Raw genomic sequence first — 24151 nt, 5'->3', positions numbered from 1 at the left:
TTCCCCTGAAAACGGTCCGCATCTCGTTCCGATCGGTTGTGCCGGTGCTGCGCTCGCCAGCATCGGTGATCGATTGCTCCGGCCCCTGAACCCGGAAGTAGCCGTCGCTGTTGTTTACGGCTAACGCTAGTTTAAAAACTAAAACAATGAGCGGGGACCGGGACGGAGCGGACCGGGACCGGGACCGGGACGGAGGGGACCGCGACGCCATTTCGGTGCACAACTTCTCGGAGAAGATTTTGGAGCAGGTGGTTCACTTCCACGTGATGAAGCTCAGCGGCGGGTTCTTCCTGTGGGTCGGTTCGGCTCCGGTTCTGTCCAACATGGCCGTGTCCGTGAGCAGCAAGCACGTGAGTCCGGACATCTGTCCGCCTCAGTGAACACGGCGTGTATGAAAACAGGCTTTTAATCACCTTTAATCACCTTTAATCACCTTTAATTAGTCGAATGGAAATAAATAACAACAACACGCAAGTGAAGATTTATTTATTTATTTATTTATTTATTCGTCAAAGTCCAGAAAAATGAACCTGTTTTGATCATTTCAGTAGTTTTTTATTTATTTATTTTAAAGTAAAATATTCCTGATATTTATATCTGAAGTCACAGTACGTCGTTGTAAATTGGTGTTGAACAGCTGTAGTGTGTCCTGGTTAGTCATTAATGATGTTGGATTCATAACTTATCTTTTTTTTTTTTTCCAATCAAAAATACCAAATATTTGTCGTTTCCAGCCTTTTAAATGTAAAAAAATAAATAAATCATTATATTATAATTTATCCCTTTTAATATCCAGTTATGGCTGTCTGGGGGGGAAATGTTGTAAATCACTGAGAAGAACTGATTTATTGCAAACAGATTTTAATATGCATCAATGTGAGAATTATTCATCTGATTCCCCAAAAATCTGACATTTCTGTTTTCTTTCTAAACTGACTTTCCAGAAACTATTAAAACCTGAATGTACAGGTAACTGGCAGTTTATTAGGAACAACTAATACAGTCCTAAACAACAGTATTATAACGGTTTTGTTTGTTTGTTGAAACTGTCTTGGGGGGTGGTGGTGGGGGGGGGGGGGTTGATGCAGGTTTTGTTTCTGTAGATTAAATAGCAGAAACACGTCTCTGCATGTTGTCCTGTGACCTGAAGTAAAGAAAAGGGGAAATTTAACTTTTGAAGGAACTAACAGCTGTTTGTGGTTTTTTTTTCTGTCTCCAGGATTCGACGCCCGTATCTACGTTAGTTCTGGGAGACCCGTCCAACACCGCTCCGAACTCGTTGGCCCAGAGATTAGGTAACGGACAGCACGACTCGGAGTATGACCGTGTCTCTCATAAGATGTAACAATAGGAAGTTATTATAAAGCACCCACGTGCTCTTTTGTGGATAATAAAAGTGTTTATGTAAATTTTTAGCTCATAAAACTTTACTGCTAATAGTGTTACATGGTTTTCGGTGTTTTTTTAAAAAATATTTTCTATATACAGAAATAAAAGTGATAATGATGTAGAAGGTGATAAATTAAAAAGATGTCAGGCAAGTTGAGAGTCGCACTGCGTCGAATTTATGGATATCAAATGGCTTCTTGAAATGTTTGGAAAATGCACCAAAAATAACCTCTGATGAAATGTGGAAAAATGGTTTAAAGTAAACAGTAAAAGCTTTCAGTGTAAATACAGGACCTGCTATAAGATGACTTTTAATATGATAATTGAGTCTGGCAAAATATACACTGCAGGTGAACTAGCACTCATTGCAGCAGTTCAAGCGTTGTTGTTGAATTTTTTTATTTTTTTATTGCTCAGACCAGAAAAGGTCATGAAACTTGTGGCATATTTTATTTAAAACCATATGGATTGAGAAAAGGTCATATTTCACCTTCCCACCTTATTGACTTGTTTTTCTAGTCACAGTCTAATCCATCTGAATCTGTCTTTACTAAAGATAAATATAATTTATATCCATTATTTACACTTATTTAATTTGGCTTTATATTAAAACTTACAAAGGAAGAAGGCATGCTGGGAAATGTCAGGGTATATGCACAGGGGCCAATCACAGTCGTGTTACTCTGCAGCACGAAGCGAGCGAAAGAGAACCAGAGATTAATTCATGTTTTAGTTGTGGTTTTTTTTTGCTTAAATAAATCAAATCAAACAAGTAGCGTGTATCCTCTAACTGAGACCGAGCGACAAAGCTCCGTCTTTTATCTCCGGTTTCCACATCTGATCAATAACTTAAAAATGTTTTAATTTTACACAATTTAGCAAACCACTTTACATTTTGTCTAAAAACAAAAAGTGAAATAATGCTCGGTTTCTGTTTTGCAGCAAAGAAGACCAAAAAGCAGGTGTTTGTGAGTTACAGCCTCCCGATGACGGACTCCAGCGTCGGTCTGCTGGTGGAGAGCAGGATCAAAAAAGAGCTGGAGCTTCACCCCGAACACTTCTGAACCCACCCGGACCCCCTTTCAGGACCCGAGGCAGTAACGACCAGGACAGTCACATCGAGTGTTCTTTTATTGACATAATAAATTAAGTGGTTTATTATCAAAACATGTAGGCCTATGGCTTTTTGTACAAATGCATCATATTAAAAAAATAACACTTAGAAAACAGCATTAGTGGTTGAGTTTTTTTTCAGCTTTTTTTTTTTGTTGTTTTTTTGTCTGAGTGTTTTTTAACTGTTGAAAACATACAAACTAGCAAAACCATACAGTGTGTTCAAAATACGCGCCGTGTACTAAATACGACTTTAAAAAAAAAAAAAAAATGGAGGATGTTCGGATCTGTCTTGACGTTTCAGGTTTTTCCGGTAAAATCGGTAAAAGAAAAACGGTCGATGGGATGGTTCGTCCAGTGGATGCGCGTCATCGTCTATAAAAGTTTATGGTCCGTACGTTTATGGATGAATGGCACATGTATACATACCTTACGTGTTTTTATTTTTATTTTATGCAGTCCTAAGGGACACCTACATAGTAAAGTGTATAAATGTACGCTAATCACAACTAGGCCGGTTCTACGCAGACGACGCCGCTCTATTTCTAGTCTTCACGAAAGAAAGAACTGTAAAATATTGTGCTTTCTGGCTAGAGGGAGTTACACATCCTAAGAGGCAGGTTTACAACATGACCACGGCACAGAGAACAAGGAGTGAGAGTCGGAGTGGTTTTAAGTAATTTTAAGGAGGTATTTCAAGCAACTAAATGGCCCTTGGCAACATGACAAAATAAATACTGGTTTTTCTTTTAATTACATCGTACCGTCCCCGTTCTCACTAAAAGAGCGGAGCCTTCGCGATAAAGCCATTTAAAAAATAAAACGACAACATAAAAAAAAACCCCGCTGAGACGCATCATAGGACATGCAGGCGCTCTACTGTCCGCTCAGCTTCTCAGATTAGTTTTTTGTTTTTTTTTTAGCACAGTCTCTATAGGCTACACACACGCAGTCTGCTGAGGTCTCCGGCTGCACCGAACAACCATCATACTCCCCCACGGCAGCGCTATAAATCAGCGTCTACACTGACCTCACCTCGGAGGATAAAGTGCCACATTGGACTTCTAGTAGAGACCACAAAAAAAAAAAAAAAAAGATTTTTGTGCCCTTTCATGCAAAAAAAAACCCAACAAATAGTGGTCGTGGTTTAAGCCAATCCCTGCACCTCTTAACGCGTTGGCTGAAAATCACAAGCACTTGATTGCGTCTCTGACGTTTAGTGCAAAAAAAAAAAAAAAAAAAAAAAAAAAAGAACTTAAGATGCAGTGAAGTCCCAGTTTCAACAAACTACCAACAGAAACTTCACGGAGCGCACGTTATCGAAAGTTAATCCGCCGGACTTTTATTTGCTTCTTCGCTCGTCCGCTTTACTTCGTCAAGAACGCAAGACGACGGCGGCGATGCAAGAAAATCACCAACACCACTGAAATAACGTCCAAATTATTCCACACACACTGACCTCAGATTAACTCAGTCCAGTACAATAGTATTTTTTTTTTGGCAACTCCTGAATGAATCATAGTCACTACAAATTACACAAATTCATCATGTCAAACCTCAACGTATCGACAGTTCATCTGGTTGATCCGAACGATTCTTTCCCCTTTTTTTTTTTAAAGTTCAGCGAGCCTTCGGACGGGTTAACGCCGGAGTAGCTGCCAGCGCAGTCGTGAACTGTCGCTGCGGTTGCTCACACCCCGTTGGCTATGGCACGATTTCCAATCACCTCCCCGCCGGTGGCGAAGGCGTACGAGGCCGGCACCGCTGCCAGAGCGGTGGCCGCCGCCACCGTGGCGCCCCCGGTGGCGGTGAGGTGCAGCGGCGTGTCGTGGACGCGGGAGTAGTCCTTGTCGCTCTTGGCGAGCAGGAGGTGCTGCTCCCCCGGGTGGAGCAGCGTCTGGCGGGTGAAGGTCTCTCCGTCGGCCAGGCTCTCCGGCAGCGGCTGACCCCGCGGCTCCGGCAGCAGCAGCAGGCAGATGATGCACAGCAGGGTGCAGCAGGCGAAGATCACGTGGTGCAGGAAGTAGCCCTTCTGGTTGTGCAGCTCCATGATGGGTGCGGTGAGCATGCCGAAGCCGGCGCTGGCCAGGACCAGACCCAGCCCCCCGCCCCTGGATCACAGGGAGAGAAACCACCGTTACCGAGGGATCCCGATGGAGCTGTGAACTCTTAAAGAGCTTCAGCTTTGGAACAGCTTGGACTGCATCCAATCACAATCAAGAGATTCCCCACAGCACCTGGCCAGGTGCAGCCTGGCGCAAACCCGACCCGATCCCGCTGCGTGAATGTGGGTCTGGCTCAGTCTTCACTGTGAGAAGTCTGGAGACTCTCGCTCGTATTAGCGTTCGCGCAGCCACTCTGAAGGGCGGACCAATCAGCGAGCAGTTTCGGCGGTTAACCGCGTTTGTCCCGCCCCCTCCTTTAACTGTGATTGGACGGCTGGCGACAGCGACGAGCGCAGCGTTAACATGTTTTGAACTCAGTGACCGGAAAAGTAAAAGCGCATTAAAAACAACTTTGAAAAAAACCAACTCTTTGGCGAAAACAACACGGCGCCTGGTAGTTGTAGCGTGTCGGCGGTTTTTGGAGCATGCTGATTGGTTAGAATGAAACCGAAGTCTACGCCCAGACGGATGGAAGGACTGCAAACGATTCTCTGTAGAGGGTGTGGCAGACCCGTATTCACAGTGACACAACCACCGCCATCATTTTTCTGTTCGAGCCAAATCAGCACTTTGGAGCCCTTTGAAGAGAAAATGAAAGTGAACTCTATCGCGTCCCAGCATGCTCTGCAGCGGCAACCGTCAACTAAAACACTCCCGCTTCATACCAACTGGTTAGTTTGAAGCATACTGAACCCTGAAGGCCATCGGGCACACTTCAAACCTGCACCACAAGATGGAGCCAAGAAGCAGAACAAAAGCTGCCTCTAAAGATTCATGGAGTGATATATAATATTTACTGAAGCCCGACCAATACTGAATTTTTGGTGCGCTGACTGATATCAAGAAGAAACTAAATTCCCTAAAATGTGGTGATCGAACACTTTTGACACTTGTGACAAAGATAGTGTGATGCATGAAGGATATTTTGCACTTTATTGTCCACACTGACATCAGTGCACTGAAACAGTGAATGAATATTCATTATATGTTATATTATATATATTATATTCAGGCAGTAAATACATCTGACTGTCCTTCACCAGCTGCCACATACAAAGTGTGTGTGTGTAATTAAAAGTGTTTGTTTGTGTTTGTGTTTGTGTTTGTGTTTGTGCAGGCTCACCTGATGACGGTCGGAGTGATTTCAGCGCAAAAGAAAATGCTGAGCGTGCTGACGGCGTGAGAGGAGAACATGCCGATGATGGAGAAGGCCACCGAGAATTTCCTGTTCAGAGAGTCTCGCAGGACTGTCCGGAAAAAAGAGCGAGACGACATAAGTGCACCGATAACACAGAATTAAAAACACAAGCGATGACGATATGAGAATAGTTTCCCGTTTCACATCTAAAAAACAACAACAACAACAACCTGCTGACGTACCTGTGTCATGGCGAAGGCTGTACTTCCCAATCACTGGATCCCGTTAGTGAGCGACAGAGGAGAGAGGAGAACATGTCATTAGTTAACAGTGCCGACTCCAAAAAAAAGGCCTTCAGGAAACGTCTGAACGTTTACCGCTCAACTGAAGCCTGAAATAATGACCACGTCCTGCAGATGTAGGTCAACGAGAGAAGGATCCGGTTAGACTGCAGTCTGTGCTGCTTTAATGACTCAGGATCGCATGCAAGAATTTCCGCTTGGTGTTTGTTTTTTGTTTTTCTGAACTTTCTCAGCTTATTTTTCTGTAACTTTTTCACCCCAAACAGCAATTAGATGCAGTCAAACTTCACGGTATTCTCGACTTGTCGAATTCTCAGTAACTGTATAAAGTAAGAGGTTGTTATTTTTGTTGATGGGTTATTATAGTACAGTTTTATTACAGTTACAGTTTACAGACTTTAGACATATTCGCTAAACTCACTGCTGTAAAAAGATTTACTTACTGTACGTAATCGACATAATACCAACAACAAAATAATAAATCTCACTTTTGCGTGACAGCCATAGACTGTATATAAAAGTCTTAAAAACTAGGCCGATCTAGAAGCGCCTTAAGCTGCAATACCACCGAGTGCCACTAGAGGTCGGCTCCAAAAAGGCTCCATAGACTCCCATTCAACTTCTCATGAAATACAAAGTCAATACATTGTTTTCCACAAGTCGTTACGATGCCGTTCGCTAAAGTCGCTCCTTTTTATTCGTTTTCTGGTGGTTCTTTTGAAAATAATCCCGTCAAAAATATGTGTTTTGGGGGGGGCGTGTCTGTTTGATTGACAGGCCTGTGGTGCAGTCGGATTTTTGCTAAAGTTGGGCACACGTAGTGTCCTCGGATATCGAGTCATATTCACCCGTCGATCCTGCTTAGCTCGACAAATTATGGTCACTTCTGGCTGCGAAATAATGAAATCTACCGAAACACCGAACTCCAGGCTTCAGAGCGGCGGTTCACAAACCGACGGTTTTGCATTTTTTAAGTATGTAATCCATCTGTCTTTTTTTGTTTTTCTATCATTCTGGTTCTGAGTTTTGCATTATATTACGCAGCCGTCAAATGTACGCCAAGAGTTATCAAATAAATCCTCAAAGTGAACTGCAACGCAAAGACCGACAGACAGGGGGCGGTAGCGCGCTAACGGTCAACTGGTACTGGCGTGTTCTTACTCACAGTTGAGCAGACCCAGCTGCAGCAGCGACGCCAAGGCCGTTATGATCATGAAGGTGAGCAGCCCTCCCCTCCGACCCATCAAGCCGACGGCGGGGCAGACCGCCAGGCAGGTTGCCACGGCGATGCCCGCCATGGTGTAATAGTCGGCGTGGCACAGGGCGGTGGGCTGCGCCTCGGGGTCCATCATGCTGCGGGCGAAGCAGTGGTGGATCCCGTAACCTGTCAGACTGCAAGAAAACAACAACAACAACAACAACAAAAAACGTGAAATCAGGATGGGCTCGGGGGCGGGGCGGGGGGGGGGGGGGAATCCACGCTCTCGAGACGCGAAAGGAAACGCCGACACACTCACGAGTTGACACACAGCACCACGATGTTCTTCCACAGGTTGCGGGTGCTCATCATCTTGACGATGCAGGTCCGCTGGGGCTTCTTGTGCAGCTCCTGCTCCAGCTCTGGGAGGAGACACCAAACACACACCGTGAGACCTTTTCCTTTCAGGGAGGTAATGAGAGGCTGGGGGGGAGGGAGGGGGGAAGGGGGGCTACAGAGAAGCTAACCTGCTGTGGGGCTTCTTTTTTTTATTTATTTTTTTATTAGATAGATACGGGATGTCGTCGGGCCCGCTCTCCTCCATCTATCTGTCCGCTGGGAGAGGCAGCGAATCAAACACCGAGGAGGAGGAGGAGGAGGAGGAGGAGGAGGAGGTGGCAGCGAGAGGAGAGATGGAAGTGAAGAAAACCAGCTGGCATGTAAAATCTTAACTCTACCTGCTATTTTGATAGGAGATTAATAATTTAAGGCCGTTTTTCAGGACAAAATGGCAAAAAAAAAATGTCCCAGTTTGTCGTCATTTCTGAATATTTTGGTTTTCAGCCGTTTAAAGACGTAAACTTGAGGATTTTTCCCGATTTCGTGACATTTTATTGTGAAATCCTGTTAATTGAAGGCGATAATAGTCGTTTCTGACGTGATCGATCTTCCAGTGGAAAAACAAATAAAAAAGGTGAATGTCTGCGGTTGCGTTTCGTCATCTGATCTGAACGACTTCGTGTGCGCGTCGGCGTTCATTTCATCATTTCAGCGGCTGCAACGTAACACTGCAGAGGATGAGTTGAAAACATTGTTTTGCGTAATGAAGCGAGTAAAGCAACAGAAAGTAATTTCGATTTTTTTTTTTGAGGGAGGGGAAGGAAGGAGGGCTTTTCATCTCGTTCCCCAGCGGAGTTCGTCCTCACCTGCGAGAACTCCGCTGGGCTCGGTTGTCATGTCGACCTGGTTTTTCCTGGCGATGCGCAGCATCATGGCTTTGGAGCGCCGGTAGTGCTGGGTGGCCAGCAGCCAGCGCAGGGATTCGGGAAAAATCCTGCGGGAGGAAAAAGGACGAGAAGGAAGAAGCGATGAGAGCAGAAAAACAAGAAGAAGAAAGAGAGTATTGTCTGTTCGCTGTGTAGCGCAGTGTTTACTGTACAAGCCGTCGCCTGGCTCAGCGCGGGAAGAACCCCCCCCCCCCCCCGCTGTGGATTTTCCTCCGAGGGGCGGGCACTCACCAGACGTAGGGCAGCATTAGAACGAAGGGGCTGATGATGACGATCTGCAGGACCTGCCAGTCATCCCGGTGCGGCCAATGGCGGCACAGCGCGGCCACACCCGGCATCAGCAGCTGCCCGCCCACCATCAAGAAGCTGGCCACCATGGTCATGGAGAAGCGCCAGCCGGGCAAACAAAGCTCGATCCCTGATGTGCAGAAAGCAAAGAAGACTCACGGTTTCCACAGATGATACAAGAGTCTTCGTTGAGTTTAAAAAAAAAAAGAAAAGACAAGAAGAAAGGATGAAGCTGTGAGGATGTGATGACGGCCTGAGGAGAGTTTGATGTGTGTGTTTGTTTAATCGGCCGGCGTTGAATATCCTCTCTGAATTATTGAGGACTCGTATTACTGATCTTTTCCTCCCCCGAAAGCACACGACTTTCACACCGAGGCCCTTTTCTTTTTTTTTTTTCTTCATTAACTTAAGACTGCACGTCGAGGGTTCAGCTGCTCGGTGGTGAGCACCCCCCCCTACCGTACCCCTCCCCTCCCTTCCTGCCTGTAATATGGTACAGTCCAGATGGCCCGGCCCATATGGCAAGGTCTTTTTGAAGGTGACCATAGTGGGAGGGTGAGGAGGGAGGAGGGAGGGAAAGGGGGGGGGATTGCTTAATAACCTGTACTGTCACTTTTTTATTGTGAAGAAAAAGTAGAAAGGGAGGGGGGTGGGGGGGGAGCGGGATGGAAGAGTAGGGGCTGAATACAAATGAGTTTTCCCTCTGAAGGATATGAAAAAAGTCCCTCCATCCATTCATCAGCCGAATCACCGGAGGAATGATAATAAAGACGGAGGACGAAGGACGGACAGACAGACAGAAAGACGATTTCCAGATAGGAGAAAGAAAAGGAGAATGACTCAGTGGGAGAACAGGGGAGGCTGAGAGAGGAGGATTTAAAGGTATTATTGGGCAGCCCCCCCCCCCCCCCCGACTTACAGTTTTACAGTTAAAGTCCCCCTGCAGCAACCGAGGCAGATAAAGGAAATTACGCTGACCCCCTAATCCTTAACCTGCTTCTTTCTCCTCGGCAAGAGAGACCGTGTTTCTCACAACGATGGAGGCGCCGGTTCAAAACTTTAACTTGAGTAGAAGCCAGCCGAAGCACTGGTCAGGTCCAAATTTCTGTCCATTATTTATTTTGGTCGTGATAGTTTGGAAATCACTGCAAAGTGACAGGTGAAGCCATGAATCCAGTTTAATGGATGTTTAAGTAACATTTCCTCCTTTTTACTCGTCTGTTTATTATAAAGATAATTAGTCGTTATTCGCTGCCACTAATTTCCATCATAAACTGGAATTTTTCTCTTCAGCTGTTTTCCTTGAAAGCTGCATAAATCATGGAATAATGTCCTATGATAATAACGATGCTGCACATTGCTGAAATATTTTAGTTATAGTGTTTTGTTTATTCACGTAAACCCAGTTTTTTGCGGTTGTTCCAGTTAGCTAGCTGGCAAGTTTGTTTTGATGGTGAGAGGAGACGAAGCAGATGAGGAGTCATTTTTGTAAACTAACAAGTTTTCTTTGGAAAGACGACTTTATGCCGTTATAACAATTTTTTTTTTTTTTTTTTGCGAAATAATCGCGTGAATTTTGCAAAATTACTCCTGAAAGTATTTTGCAGTTTGTTTGAATCGCGATTTCTTATAAGCACCGCTTCATGTGCTGATAGTATGTCAGTGTTGTGTTAACAGTTTGCTCTGCTGCCCCCCAGTGGTCATTAAACAATAAATGCAGCTTTAAGTGCTATTACAATTTTTAGAGATGTGATATCACTGAATTTTAAATGTTGCCGTTGGTCGTTCTCATAATTTAATCTCTTTTATTTATATATATATATATATTTGATCGAAAGAGATTTTCTATTTTTGTCAGATTATCATGTTTTATATGTTAAACCTTCCAGAATAACGTAGTGGAGAAAACACCCCACAGTTCCCTCTCAGCTGTAGTGAAGTATAAGTATGAGAATATCAAATCTGTAGTTGGGTACTTTGTTTACATGTGTTTGGTTATTTTCCACTGCAGTCACCCTGATCTGTATTCACAGCAGTCGATAGGCCTGGATCAGAGACACACACACTCTCACACACACACACACACACACACACACACACACACACACACACACACACACACACAAAGGAAGAAAGACTAGAGAAATAAACTGTATGTTGGCAAAGGCCAGCAAAGCAACCTCACAAAAACAAAAACCACTCCCCATCTCTCTGGGGAGGTGTCTGATCCCGCTGACTCTACTGGGATATCAACACACACACACACACACACACACACACACACACACACACACACACACACACACACACACACACACACACACACCAAACACAACAAACACACACCAAACCACACTAAACACACACGTTGGCAGGGACCTTTTGTTCCAGCTGAGTGGGAGAATAGCTCTCCTTGTGCTGATTATCTCACTGCCCCCCCCTCCACCCCTCTGTGGGCTGATCCCCCCCCCAACCCCCCCGCCCACACCCCCACACCCACCACCCATCCTCCTCATCCTCCCTCTCACTCCTCACTCATCTGGGTTGAAGTGGCTCCCTCACCCTAAGTAACCCCCTCACACACACACACACACACACACCTCTACCCACCCACCCTCCTCCTCCTCCTCCTCCTCCTCCCCCTCCTCCTCCTCCTCCTCCTCTGTCCTCTGACTTTACATCTGAAAAGCAAAAAACAAAACACTGCAGCAGAAGAAGAAAAAAAAGAGACAAAGAAGGCAACAAAAAAACACAGCAGCTGATCTAATGGTCAAACTAATCTTTGATGACAAATGGCTGACGGCACCACACACACACACACACACACACACACACACACACACACACACACACACACACACACCATGCTAACCTTGCCTAGAGCATGAGAACAGAGCGGAAGAGACGATCGGCTTTGAGTTCAGAGTGAGAACCAGTCTGTGTTTCATGCGTGAGGACGTACGGATGTCGCACAAGCCGGAGAGCAGAACGGATACACAGTTCAGATCTGGGGAGAGAAGTGGAAGTGCCTCGAGCTGCAATACCACCGAGTGCCACTAGAGGTCGGCTCCAAAAAGCCTCCGGCTCCATAGGTAGGTAGGTAGGTAGGTAGGTAGGTAGTTACTTTATTAATCCCCGAGGGGAAATTTTTTTCGCTACAGCAGCATACAGAAGCAATAAGATAATAATAGAAATAATAGAATAAAATAATAGAATATAATATAATAATAGAAAATCAATAAAATAGCAGTAAATAGCAGTAAAAAATATAAATATAAAATATAAAATAAACAGTTTATACAGTACAGTATATATCTATATATATTATATACAAACAAACCAAGAAACACAGTCAACAGTGTTATTGTACTGTGATGGATTTTGTCAGAGGTGAGTTATTGTAAAGTCTTATGGCAGTGGGCAGGAATGATCTCCTGTATCAGGAATGATCTCCTGTATCTGTCCTTGTGACAGCGGAGCTGGAGGAATCTTTTGGAGAACGTCTTCCTCTGTCCCTGCAGCAGGTGGTGGAGAGGGTGGTCAGGATTATCCAATATGGACAATAGTTTGTTCAGCGTCCTCCTCTCCACCACCTTTTCCAGGCTGTCCAGTTTGTAGCCGATGATGGAGCCGGCCTTCTTAACCAGTTTGTTAAGTCTGTTGGTGTCACCGGCTCCAATGCTGCTCCCCCAGCAGACCACAGTGAAGTACAATACACTGGCCACAACAGATGGTAGAACATCTCCAACATCTCGCTGCACACATTGAAGGATCGAAGTTTCCTCAAGAAAAAGAGTCGACTCATCCCCTTCTTGTAGACAGCATTGATGTTGGTCTTCCAGTTCAGTCTGTTGTCATGGAGACACCAGGTACTTGTACTCCTCCACCATGTCCACCTCCTCTCCCAGAACTCTCAGCGGTTGTGGAGCCGTCGTCTTCCTCATGAAGTCGACCACCATCTCTCTGGTCTTGGCTACGTTCAGGAGCAGGTGATTTCTTCCCACCCACTCCACAAAGTCCTCCACTACTGCCCTGTACTTGTCCTCCCGTCCATCCCTTATACATCCTACCACTGCAGAGTCATCAGAGAACTTCTGCAGATGTCTTGACTCTGAGTTGTACTGGAAGTCAGTTGTGTATAAGGTGAACAGGAAGGAGACAGAACAGTTCCCTGAGGAGCTCCAGTACCACTGACCACCGTATCAGACAGCACACTGCCCAGACGGACAAACTGTGGTCTGCCTGTCATTGATCCAGGAGACGGTGGACGTGTCCACCCCCACCACCCCCACCACCCGCAGCTTCTCACTCAGCAGCAGTGGTTGGATGGTGTTGAATGCACTGGAGAAATCAAAGAAAGTGATTCTCACAGAGTCACCGGTTCCATCCAGGTGAGACTGAGCTCGTTGCAGCAGGTAGATGATGGCATCGTCCACTCCCACATGAGGCTGGTACGCAAATTGCAGAGGGTCCAGAGAAGATTTCACCAGCGGCCTGAGGTGGTCCAAGACCAGCCTCTCCAGCAGACTCCCATCAAATCCAAAGTGAATAAAATAAAATGTGTCCATCAGTTATCTCGGTGTTGTTAGCTAAAGTCACTCCTTCTTATTAGTTTTCTGGAGGTCCATCTGAAAATAATCCCTCATTCATTAGAAAATACGCCTCAAAAACACATGTCTTTTGGGGGGGGGCGTGTCTGTTTGATTGACAGGCCTGTGGTGCAGTCAGGTTACAGCTATCGGTGGGCGGGACGTAGTATCGTCAGGTTTCCAATTAGATCGAATCAGATCCACCGCTGGCTCCTCCCCCAGCTCGTCCAAATATGGTCACTTCCTGCTCCAAACCGCTCCGAACTAGCAAAGATGGTGACGGACAAAGGATCCAATGTTTCAAACATTAATTTACATGTAAAAGTGCCACGATTTGTTTAATATTTTAGTAAACTGCCCGTTTTGGGGTTTTAGACTGTTGATCAGACAAAACATGCAATTTAGTGGAATCATTTGGGATATTTTTTTTTCTTTGACATTACATAGATGAAGTAATTTGGCAAGTAATCATTTGGTCTCCAAAAATGTCAGAAAATTGCGATCTGCCTGTGGCACTAGAGAAGTCAGAGGATGCAGACCGGCCAACTGGCCAACAGATGGACGTTACTATCCCGAGAGACATGTGACTTCTATGTGAGGATTTTCTTGCTTTTCTCTGCTCGGTACAATTATAAATGAAATACCTTTGAGATTTGAACTGATGGTCGGACCAAACAAGCAATATAAAGACATCTTTTTTTTTTTTTTTTATAGATTAAATAAAATGAATCAAAAATGAAAAAAAAAAAAATAATAATAATATTGCAGCCGAAGGGGAGGACTTTATATAACGTGAGGGATGAGAAACGGTTAGAAGGCTTGACAAGGGCACAGCATGATGGCACTGCTCCCCAGCTGAGTCAGCAGAAGTCATCCCCCCTCAGCTCATAGCTCACACACACACACACACACACACACACACACACACACACACACACACACACACACACACACACACACTTAGACTGTTTGTCTCTGTCATTACCTACAACCTACAACTCTCCGAGGAAGAGGCAAAAGATATTAACCTTCTTTCACGGCCGTTTAAAAAGCGACTGCAGCCTCGTTCTTTTTTTGGATCCCGTGTAAAATCTCATTCGCTGAAAATCTTTTGAGTACCAAACGCTTGAACCACCGTGTCGGCTGGGATTCAGCAGCGTTTGCAATGGATTCCAATGTTGACCCAGTTTACGGGAAATAGAAAAACATCTACGAATGTCCGTATAAACTTCTTGAATTGACTCTCTGCTCTGAAATCTCTCGGGGGAAGCTCTGGAGGTTTTTTTTTTGCAAGTCAAGTCTTTAAAAAGTCCATTTTCATGACTTAAACATGCAAAAGGAAATTTTTACTTTTTGGAAATTGCTTTTTTTTTTACCAAGTGGCAACCAACTGTGACGTCAACTGCTGTTCTGAAGTCTCCAGTTCAGCATTTTGGGCGCCGCCATCTTGGTTTTTGGAGACAGAAGTGTCCATATTTGGACGAGCTGAGGGCGGAGCTTGACGTGGATCTGAGGACACCATGTCCCTCCCACCTAACGCGGTCACCTGAATGCACCACAGGCCTGTCAATCAATCAGACACACCCCCAACACGTAGATACCTAATATTTAATTAATGATGGGATTATTTTCCAGATGACTTCAGCTCAACATTGTAAGAACGTGTGAAGTTTTTTTTTATTGACTTTTGTATTTTATGACAGAAGTTGAATGAAAGTCTATGGAGCCGGAGTCTTTCTGCTGCCCACCCCTGGTGGCCCTCGGTGGTATTGCACTTCCGCTCTGTCTGGTTAATTACTGTTGGCTTTCACATAGGAATCTTTTGATCTATTGCTGATACAAAAAATATTATTATAATCCATTTAAGTGTGATTTATATTCACGTCTCAAGTCCACAGCTTCACTCAGTTTCTCCATTTTCATCGTGACAATGATCGTTGGGAATATATTGAGTTTACATGGACAGATTTTGATATGTTTCCGTTTTTCTTTTACAGAATCATTCAGTCGGATGTAAATCCAGCCGAAAAGAAGACACCTTCCCAGCCCAGTCCAGGTGAGTACTTATGACCTGCATGTATCTTCATAGACTTTCTCCCTCGTGGTTTTCATGTACATAACGTTTCACAGAGGAGCACAACGGGCGGCCGTGTTTGCGAGATGCGATTCCACTCAGCTCCATCCCTGCAGCTCCCGGCGGACGGCCCAGAGAGGTAGGTGCTAGATTAGCAACTAATAAGCCCGTGCAGAAATGTTGTGACAGCCAAATATGCACACACACACACACACACACACACACACACACACACACACACACACACACACACACACACACACACACTCATACACAAAAACACATTTACATGAGCAGAGCAAACTAAAGCTTCTCCTGGCAGCTCCGGCGCAGTTCATCGTGCACACTAGTGCTGCTGCGGCGAGATAAACCGAAACGATGAGAGATTTCGAATGAGCCTCGAGAAAATGAGCGTGTGAGGGTGTGAGTGTAATAAAATGGTAGCGTGAGGAGGAGGACGAGGGAGGAGGAGGAGGAGGAAGAGGGAGGAAGGAGGGGGATGAACGGGGCAAAGGACATACGGAAGCAAAGGGCCAGAGAGGAGCTGCTGGATTTAGAAACAGGAATTTGCAGCAGCAGAGGGCGAACGGAGGAGGAAGACGGAGACGGACACGATAACGCGCATAAATACTGTACAATCATCCATAATACAGCATATGTGTGCTACATGCTTATTTTTTTGTATTACTCCTTCGTGCTGCAGCCCTCCCACCCCCTCCTCTCTTTCAGCACTCTAACAAGCCTCGCAATTATGCGCCTCCATTTGTGCTCCAGCATGTCTTTATAGCAGTAGTTTCAGGACGGTGAGTCGTTTCCTTTTGGGTTTTTTTTTTGTTTTTTTTTTTGGGGGGGGGGGGGGCTGCGCGCTACACAGCTCATTGGGTTTTGAAATGAAACGTGACTTTGGTATTACAACGCTTTCATTTGAAGGGTGTTTACAGCCGTAACGGGTGTGAACATCTGGTCGGTTGTCTTATTACGCGGCACAGAGCGCCGAGATAATGATACCGAACAGAGGCAACCGTGGACGATCAAAGAGGAGTGCTCTTGGATTCGTTGAGTCACGTGACCTGCGGAAAAAAATATAAACCCGAAAATAAGCAAGAAGTGAAGCGAGCTGCAGTGCAGGTCTGAATAAAATGCTTTAACGTCAACATTTTAAGTTTTTAACCATGTTTTCCATCAGTGTTGGAAACACTCCTCCGTATGGCAGCTTTTATACAGTGTGACAAACAGTTGATCGTCACCCCCACTCCCTTTGTATCTGCTTTCGTATGTTAATACTTAGTTGGTTGTAGGTCACAAGATAAGGACACAGTGGGAGTCAATTAGATGTGGAAAGTAAAACAAAAAGGAATCACTTGCAAATAAAGAGAGAAAACAGAAGAGACTTTCCGGAGCCACAATGCAAACGAGAGGAAGAGACAAATCTTTTTTTTTTTCATCAATCAGTTATCAGCTTTTAAATCTATAAGTAGTTGTGGTTCTAAGAAGTGGAGACTGTCTCTTTGAATATATCTGTGCTGTTATTCTACATGTTTCCTGCTGTTAATGGGATGGCAGCGACTATTCACTTCAAAGACAAGCAGTGTGTGGCAGACACACACACACACACACACACACACACACACACACACCTCACACAACCGACGCACACCTCACACAAACACCTTCTTTTTTTTTTGTTGGACTTGCATATTGTATGCAGGCAATCTGTTCAGCACACTTATCCAAACATGACAACTCTGAAACAGAAAAACTGCCTCGTATTACAGACTGAAGACTCAAATTCTTTCATCTTTAACTTCTTTTTTTTGTTGTATTTTATAGTATTTAGGGGTGTTTTAGAAACCTGCAAAAGTTTTTGTAAAGTCAGATTCAAGTAATATAAGGATTTAAATGTAAATAAAGTTTTATTCTTGGCAGTCTAATGACTAAAATCTGAAAGTATTTTTAAATTAGTCTGGTCAGATTGGTGACCCTTTATAACTCCTGCCAGTTTGATCTTCATCCTAAAACCTGCAGTTTCCTAATAAATCCCATTTTCTTTCTCACATTCACAACTCACAACATTATTCGTGTTTCGTATGTCTTCATATCCATCCCAGATTAAATCTAATTCTTACGAGGCTCTCGGCAGACGGCTCGGGGGCGTTTATTTGGTTTGTTTGTTTTCAGAAGCGGTTCAGTGGCGATTTATCAGTGACCCCCGCTGAGAGGGACAAAAAAAAAAAAAAAAAAAAAGGGCCCCGCTGCCCGAGCTCAAAGTCTGCCCTGGCTTCACATACAACATCTGACTAATCTGAGTTTGGCCTGAAAGAGAGAGGGAGGCCTGGGGGAGGGGAGGGGTAAGGGTGAGGGGGGAGGGCAGCTGTGAGGAGAGGGGGCAGCGGGGAATGCTGAGGGCGGCGAGCATGAGCATGACATTCTTGTGGAAAAATGAAAACTTTATCAGCCATTTTGGTGTCAGTTGGACCACCAGCGACTCTTCGACGGGGAGAGGAGAAAAAAAAAAAAAAAAAAAAAAAAAAGACAGTATCTCTGCGTTCTCCTGCAAAACTTACAAACTCTTACAACCAGTTTGAGCCACAAACCTTAAAAATAAAACCACCTTTTTCAGTATTTACTCACCTTATTTGAAAACAACAAACGACCTACAGAGACAAAATCTTGACCTCACATCCAGGCCAGCTGCTGTTTCTTTTCTGTAGTCGTTTCATTATGCCGACGCAGTATATAAAAATGGTGTGTGTCAAACTGTAGTGTGTTTTAATGTGATCTTTCCAGCTTTAATAGCTGTAGTGTCTCAACATGTCTCTGCCGCCGGCCCTAACCGGCTGTAACATAAGAGATGAGACTTAATTGATCCCCACAGGGTGAAAATTCACCTCTTAGAGCAGCACAGAAGAGTAGGAATGATAATATAACTGTTTTAGCTGCCTCAGCAATTAGATTAATTACTAAATAATCTCAAATAATAAGGTCAGATTTGTAGAAAATTAGCAGAGGTGAAGCTGGAAATTGTTGTTTAACTCTAACTGTAACTGCAACCGGTGTCATAAGACTAACAAATATACTACAATATGCTTTATTTTGAAATGTTGAATTTGTTGGACTGACAATATAAATAGTGATAAAAGATATTCTCGATGTTGTTTCTTGCATTTCTACAGCTTCAAGGATGTTTTGGGACTTTTTTTTTTTTTTATCTTATTAAATACTGCACATGATATCAGTGATGATGAGATGAAGCCCTGATCATATTTCCATCTTTGCCTCTGATGTTTTCACAGTTTGCACTTTATCCAGACAAAAAAAACAGGCACTGCATATCAGACCCAAGAAATACCAGAAACCACCGAATGACGAGAAAAAGGTCATTAAGCGTCTTAATGTGAGGATTAAGTAAAGGTCAGACGTTTTCCCAGAGAAGGCATTAGTGGTCCTTCTCTATCGGAAGTGTTTCCCTCTAAAATGACTAAATACAATAAAGGGCAGAGCAGGAATGAGGAGAAACAGGAGTAAAAAAAAAAACTAAAAAAAAAGCAGGCATGCACGAGGAGGCGACAGCTTGTACTTACTGAGCACGTAGAGGGAGAGAGCGAGGCCCGCCAAGCAGAAACCCTCAAAGAAGCGCAAGGTGCTGAACATGGTGACATTTACAGAGAAGGCAACGCTCAGACCGAACACCAGCATGAAAAGCACCGAGAGAATCAACACGGGGTGTCGACCAAACCTTCGGAAACAGAGAGAGAAAGAGACAAAGGAGCAGCAAAGTGTTAAAAAAAAAAAAACAGAAAAGAAAAGAAAACTGTCACAAACTGAGAAAGAAGCTTTTGATGCGAAAGAGAATCACTTCGCTCTTTGTTTCCTTCCAGGACTTCCTGGTTTCAGAAGGGGGGGGGCGGGGGGGCAGTGGGTCAGTGGGTCAGCCCGGGTCTCAAGCCTCGCTGCCCCGCATATTTCTTTACATTGTTGCCGTGGTTACTGATCCCAAGCATAATGCGGGGACTTTTATTTTTTTCCCAGGATGGTGGCACCACAGTGATTTCAGTGGCGAGAGGGTCAGTACGCCCAACAGTTACAAAAGACGTTTTTCTCACCCACAGATGTTTTATTTTGCGATGCCTGTCTCTGGGATTTCTTCCTCCGTTGATCTATTACACAAGTCTTCCTCCTGGTAACTCTGGATAAACCACAGGTTTCACTGTTCCCAAGAAACTGTCCCTTCCAGTGAGATATGAGGGTTGTTATAATGGACTGGCAGAGATGTGGTGTCTGGAAGGGGAAATATCTGAAATATCTCGGCGAACATCTGATGGATTGGAACGAAATTTGGTGCGGACATTCGACTTCCCCAGAGGATTAATCCTGATGACTTTGTTGATTCTTCGACTTTTAATGTAGCCCCACCAGCAGGTCGAAGTTGTGGCTTATTTTGTGAAATATCTGACAAAAACATCTCGGATGGAACAGACGTTTTTGTGCTTGACAACAATTGGATGGTTTTCCATGAAAATCGGTTCACAAATTTGAGTTACCCTCCAATTACCAGACTTTTCATCAGTACCATAATATCAAAGTCAGAGTTTTCATTTGTCCAATGCCTGCAAAAGGAGCTGCTAAAACGACTCGCAATCAGGCGTCTCCAACCAAGCCAGCTGCCGGTTAAGTATGGGGGTGTGTTGAGTATTAACTTGTTATTGTTCACATAAAAGAAGCTTATTCAGATGGTTTGGTGGAGCTCAGCTATGTGAATGAATGTTACAGTGAGAGCTACATGAGCTCTTTGTTTTGTTTACTTGTCATCACTAATTTTTAAGCAGCACACAAATCCTTTTACTAATTAGAGGTGAAAACACAAATATCTCAAAACCTAGAAACGCACAATTAATTTCATCGATGGATACCACTAGTGGTGAGTGAGAAAATATAGTTTTTGTCATTGGGGGAACTGACTTGGTAGCATTTTTTCATGTGTTATGATAACATTGTCTTCACCATGTTAACTGAGGACATATGGGAGCACAAACGCAAATAATGTCCAGTGGGGCGAGAAACAGTGTGTTAATCGAGATTACTTAAACCACTTTAGATCTTATTGAGTGCGATAAATTTAAGTAATAATCCAGAGCAAACTTCATAATGGCTGGTATTTATGTGCATGTTGAAGCAGCATGTCCATTTTGTCTTCCAGATGTGTTTGCACATGGTCTGACTTCCTGTTTCGTCCCACACCGGACTTCTCCACAGATCATTTGGTGAGTACGATGTTATCAGATATTTGCAACAGTGCCGGGCCAAAACTCCACAAATTCAGACGTGAGCTGCGAACGTGGACTTTAGGACTAACAAAACGTACCAGTCGGCCATGACACCCATCACCAGGTATCCAAATATGGAGCCCACCAGCAGAGAGAACTTGGCGATGTGAACCTTCCAAGCCGAGTCGCACACCAGGTTCCACTGAAACAGAGGCAGGGAGAACGAGAGAGGAACGTTAGTCGACTTCTTTTTAAAGGGAAAACAACCCACAACAAGATAAAAGGGAATTAAACATCAGCGGCTGGAGCCCCCCCCCCCTTTTTTTTTTTTTTATTATCTGAAAGATGCAGAGAAACAACAAAAAAAAGAAACGTGGGCATCTCTCGTCTGTCAAACTCCTTCTGCTCTGTGACTCACTGAGTTGATAATTCATGAAGTCTGATGGGTGTGCAAACATGCCACGAACGCTGCTGCAATATTCAAATGTACATCCTGAAAGTAAAAGACAGAAACACGAGCAGTGTGTGTGTGTGTGTGTGTGTGTGTGTGTGTATGTGTGTGTGTGTGTGTGTGTATGTGTGTGTGTGTGTGTGTGTATGTGTATGTGTGTGTGTGTGACCTACAGAGGAAAAATAAAAAAAGCAGCATGTGTGCGAACGTGGGCGCGTGTCTATAATAACAGAAATCGATGGTGTTCCCTCTCTCTCCTCCGGGTCAGTGCGCACACCGCTGCAGCTCTCGGACACGCGTGGAAGAACCCCGTGTGTTCTCCGTGTTCCTGAGAGTCTCCTAAGTGGCCCAGCGGAGCGATTCGGCCGGCGTGGAGGAAAATAGCGTCGTGGTGTTTAACAATAATTTAGCGAGCTCCCCGCTGGGCCTCCAACTGTGCGGAAGAGAAGAGAGACGGAAGAGGGAAGATAATTATTGGTTATGCCTGATTATGTTGGGGGTTTTTGGTCGTGAATGGCGACGTGGAGACCTCAGACGGTACCGAGTTTATTATGTATAAGCCCGTTAGCACCGAGGTTATCTTGGTAAAACAGATACCGGTTGGCTGGTTACTGACTTCCAGGGAAATATTACAGTTTTACCACTTTGACATAATTAAGTATCCAAGCTATAATTAAAGTTTTGTGTGCACGTGTAGGATTGAACTGTTTTTGGGCGCCTCTGGGGGCAAAAAAAAAATGAACCCCTCGTTCCTTCCACTCTTTTATGCAATGTGCACAGTCCCCCTCTACCTGTCTGTCTGTGTGGTAATGTGACGCATTATTTATGAAGCCGTGCACCGTGCACAGACCTAAGACGATCAAGGTTAATGACCACATTGGGACACAAAGAAGCTCTTGAAAAGATGTGGCCTCAGGACTTGGTTATAAAGCATGTGGAGGCTCTAATTATGTGTGAATATTGTGCTTCAAATTGGCACATGAGGAAGAAATGCTCAGCTGCTGTAATTAGCATAAAGCAGTCCACGCAGTGATTTTACAGTATCTGCTTCTTCACATGGTACGGAGATTTTCTTTTTTTACGGATTAGGTGTCGATCTGACGACTGATCCACTGCATGTGCAGGTTGGTTTTTTTTTGCGTTTCCAGCTGGATTTATTCAATCACAGCTGGTTTCAGTGTCAGCTTTTAGCACTGCAGTAACCCTGATCCGAATGAGTTCCACACGACGAGGTGTTTGGATTTGGGACGGTTGACCTTGTTGATCCAGAACCTGCACCTGTGTTTTGTCCGATGTGTAACGCAGTTTGTTGTATTTGCCGCTGATTCGTCTTCTTGCAAAACATTTAATGATAAAAAATGTTTTGTCTTGATGGATTTAAACTCATCATCCACCCCCAGAAACATATTACATTACATGCTGTATATAGCTGCAGCCACCAGCTGCTGTCAGCTCAACAAACACACACACACACACACACACACACACACACACACACACACACACACACACACACACACACACACACTCGGCCCTCTCATATTAAGGTCAGTGGGCAACACGTCAATCAGCTGTGTGTGTGTGTATGTGTATGTGTGTGTGTGTGTGTGTGTGTGTGTGTGTGTGTGTGTGTGTGTGTGTGTACTGTGTTGAGACTGGCAGTGCTGATGAAGACTGGCTGGTGAGGATGATGATGATGATGATGATGATGATGATGGTGGTGGTGAAGAGAGTGTGTCTTTTCTGTCAAGAGGTAACACTGGTGCTCACTCGTTACCTTGGTAACCACATTCTGACTAAGTCCCGTCTGCAGCTCGAGCCTCCACTCCTTGCAGGCGCACAGCATTGCGCTGCCGTCGCCGTATCCCTCCCCGGTGCCGTTGCCTTTGAGTTGCAGCGCGGGCGCGCCGCCGGTGACGGTGACCGGTGGGGGTGCCGCGGTCCAGTTACTGTCGTTGGCCAGGGGTTGCACGCACGTGCCATTGGGCTGCGCCAGGAGGAAATAATCCGAAAACTGGCTAAAGCCGATGAACAATGCCGGTATCCAGGTCAGGACCACGAGCTGCCTCTGGTGTTTCCCGAAGCCGCCCAGAGACGGCAGAACCGAGCCGTCGATGTGCGGCAGTAGCCGGGGCGCCGGGTGCTCCAGCGGAGTGAATCCATTCTCGGGCGGGTGGTCCTGCGCCTCCGGCCGGCCGGCTGCCATCACGCCCGGCCACAAAGAGAGCAGCTGTGCGCAAGCAAAGCCCCCCGCTCTGTTGCCCTCCGCGCACTCCGCGTTAAGCCCTTTGACACAAAGGAATCCCACAGCACAGATAAATCCGGTGTGTAGCCAACAAAAGCCGGAGCCCGAAAAAAAATAAGGGGGGGGGGAGGGTTCTCCGGTCCGTGCAGGCGTGCAGAGGCACCGAATCACCGAACAGTCGCCCTCATGGCGAGGGGACTCGAAGCGACCAGGGGATGTCCGTGTGGAGAGGCGGTGTCAGGAGGAGGAGAGGGCTGTGGAGGGGCTCTCGGAGTGGAGAGGACTCGGACAGGCGGGCATGCTCACCAACACGGGCTTTGTATTCCATGAGTCCAGCTCCTGCAGCGGGATCCATCCATGTGGGTGCTGAACGCTACCGGGCCTGTGCTGGTTGTGTGGGAAGAGTGACACCGAGCTACATCCAGATCTTCCGAAACATCTGCTGGGTCCTTTTCACGGGCGCCACAGGTCTCGTACCTGTCCAGACTATGACCTCCCGCAGGGGCGCATTGTGAAACTCCTCGAGTCCGGAACACCCGAGTCCTCAGACATCACCCGTCCGCTGCGAGGCTGCTGAGTCCGGAGACGCCATGAAAATCTGCTGCTCGGGTCTGTCGCCGTCTAGTCAATGGGACGCGGTGCCAAAGTG

General features: G+C 45.3%; 2 protein-coding genes across 2 annotated transcripts; one reads left to right on the top strand and one right to left on the bottom strand.

Annotated features, from left to right (window-relative positions):
• Positions 1-89: 89 nt before the first annotated feature.
• On the top strand, positions 90-2621 carry psmg4 (proteasome (prosome, macropain) assembly chaperone 4). The gene is made up of 3 exons (XM_069152960.1): positions 90-350; positions 1220-1295; positions 2332-2621. The coding sequence occupies exons 1-3, from the start codon at positions 147-149 to the stop codon at positions 2451-2453; spliced, it is 402 nt and encodes a 133-aa protein (XP_069009061.1). The 5' UTR covers positions 90-146; the 3' UTR covers positions 2454-2621.
• Positions 2503-24151, bottom strand: LOC138200364 (solute carrier family 22 member 23). Its single transcript, XM_069152958.1, has 10 exons — positions 23035-24151; positions 20905-21008; positions 19124-19278; positions 8823-9009; positions 8511-8638; positions 7625-7727; positions 7273-7499; positions 6048-6080; positions 5791-5914; positions 2503-4613 (listed from the first exon to the last, which is right to left on the bottom strand). The coding sequence occupies exons 1-10, from the start codon at positions 23461-23463 to the stop codon at positions 4193-4195; spliced, it is 1911 nt and encodes a 636-aa protein (XP_069009059.1). The 5' UTR covers positions 23464-24151; the 3' UTR covers positions 2503-4192.

The sequence above is a fragment of the Embiotoca jacksoni genome, unplaced genomic scaffold (genome assembly GCF_022577435.1).
Source record: "Embiotoca jacksoni isolate LCO1_2020_lvr unplaced genomic scaffold, fEmbJac1.0.p SCAF_19, whole genome shotgun sequence".
In the NCBI taxonomy this organism is placed as follows: domain Eukaryota; kingdom Metazoa; phylum Chordata; class Actinopteri; family Embiotocidae; genus Embiotoca; species Embiotoca jacksoni.
Note: the sequence above shows the minus strand (reverse complement) of the source record. Positions and strands in the feature narration are given on the sequence as shown.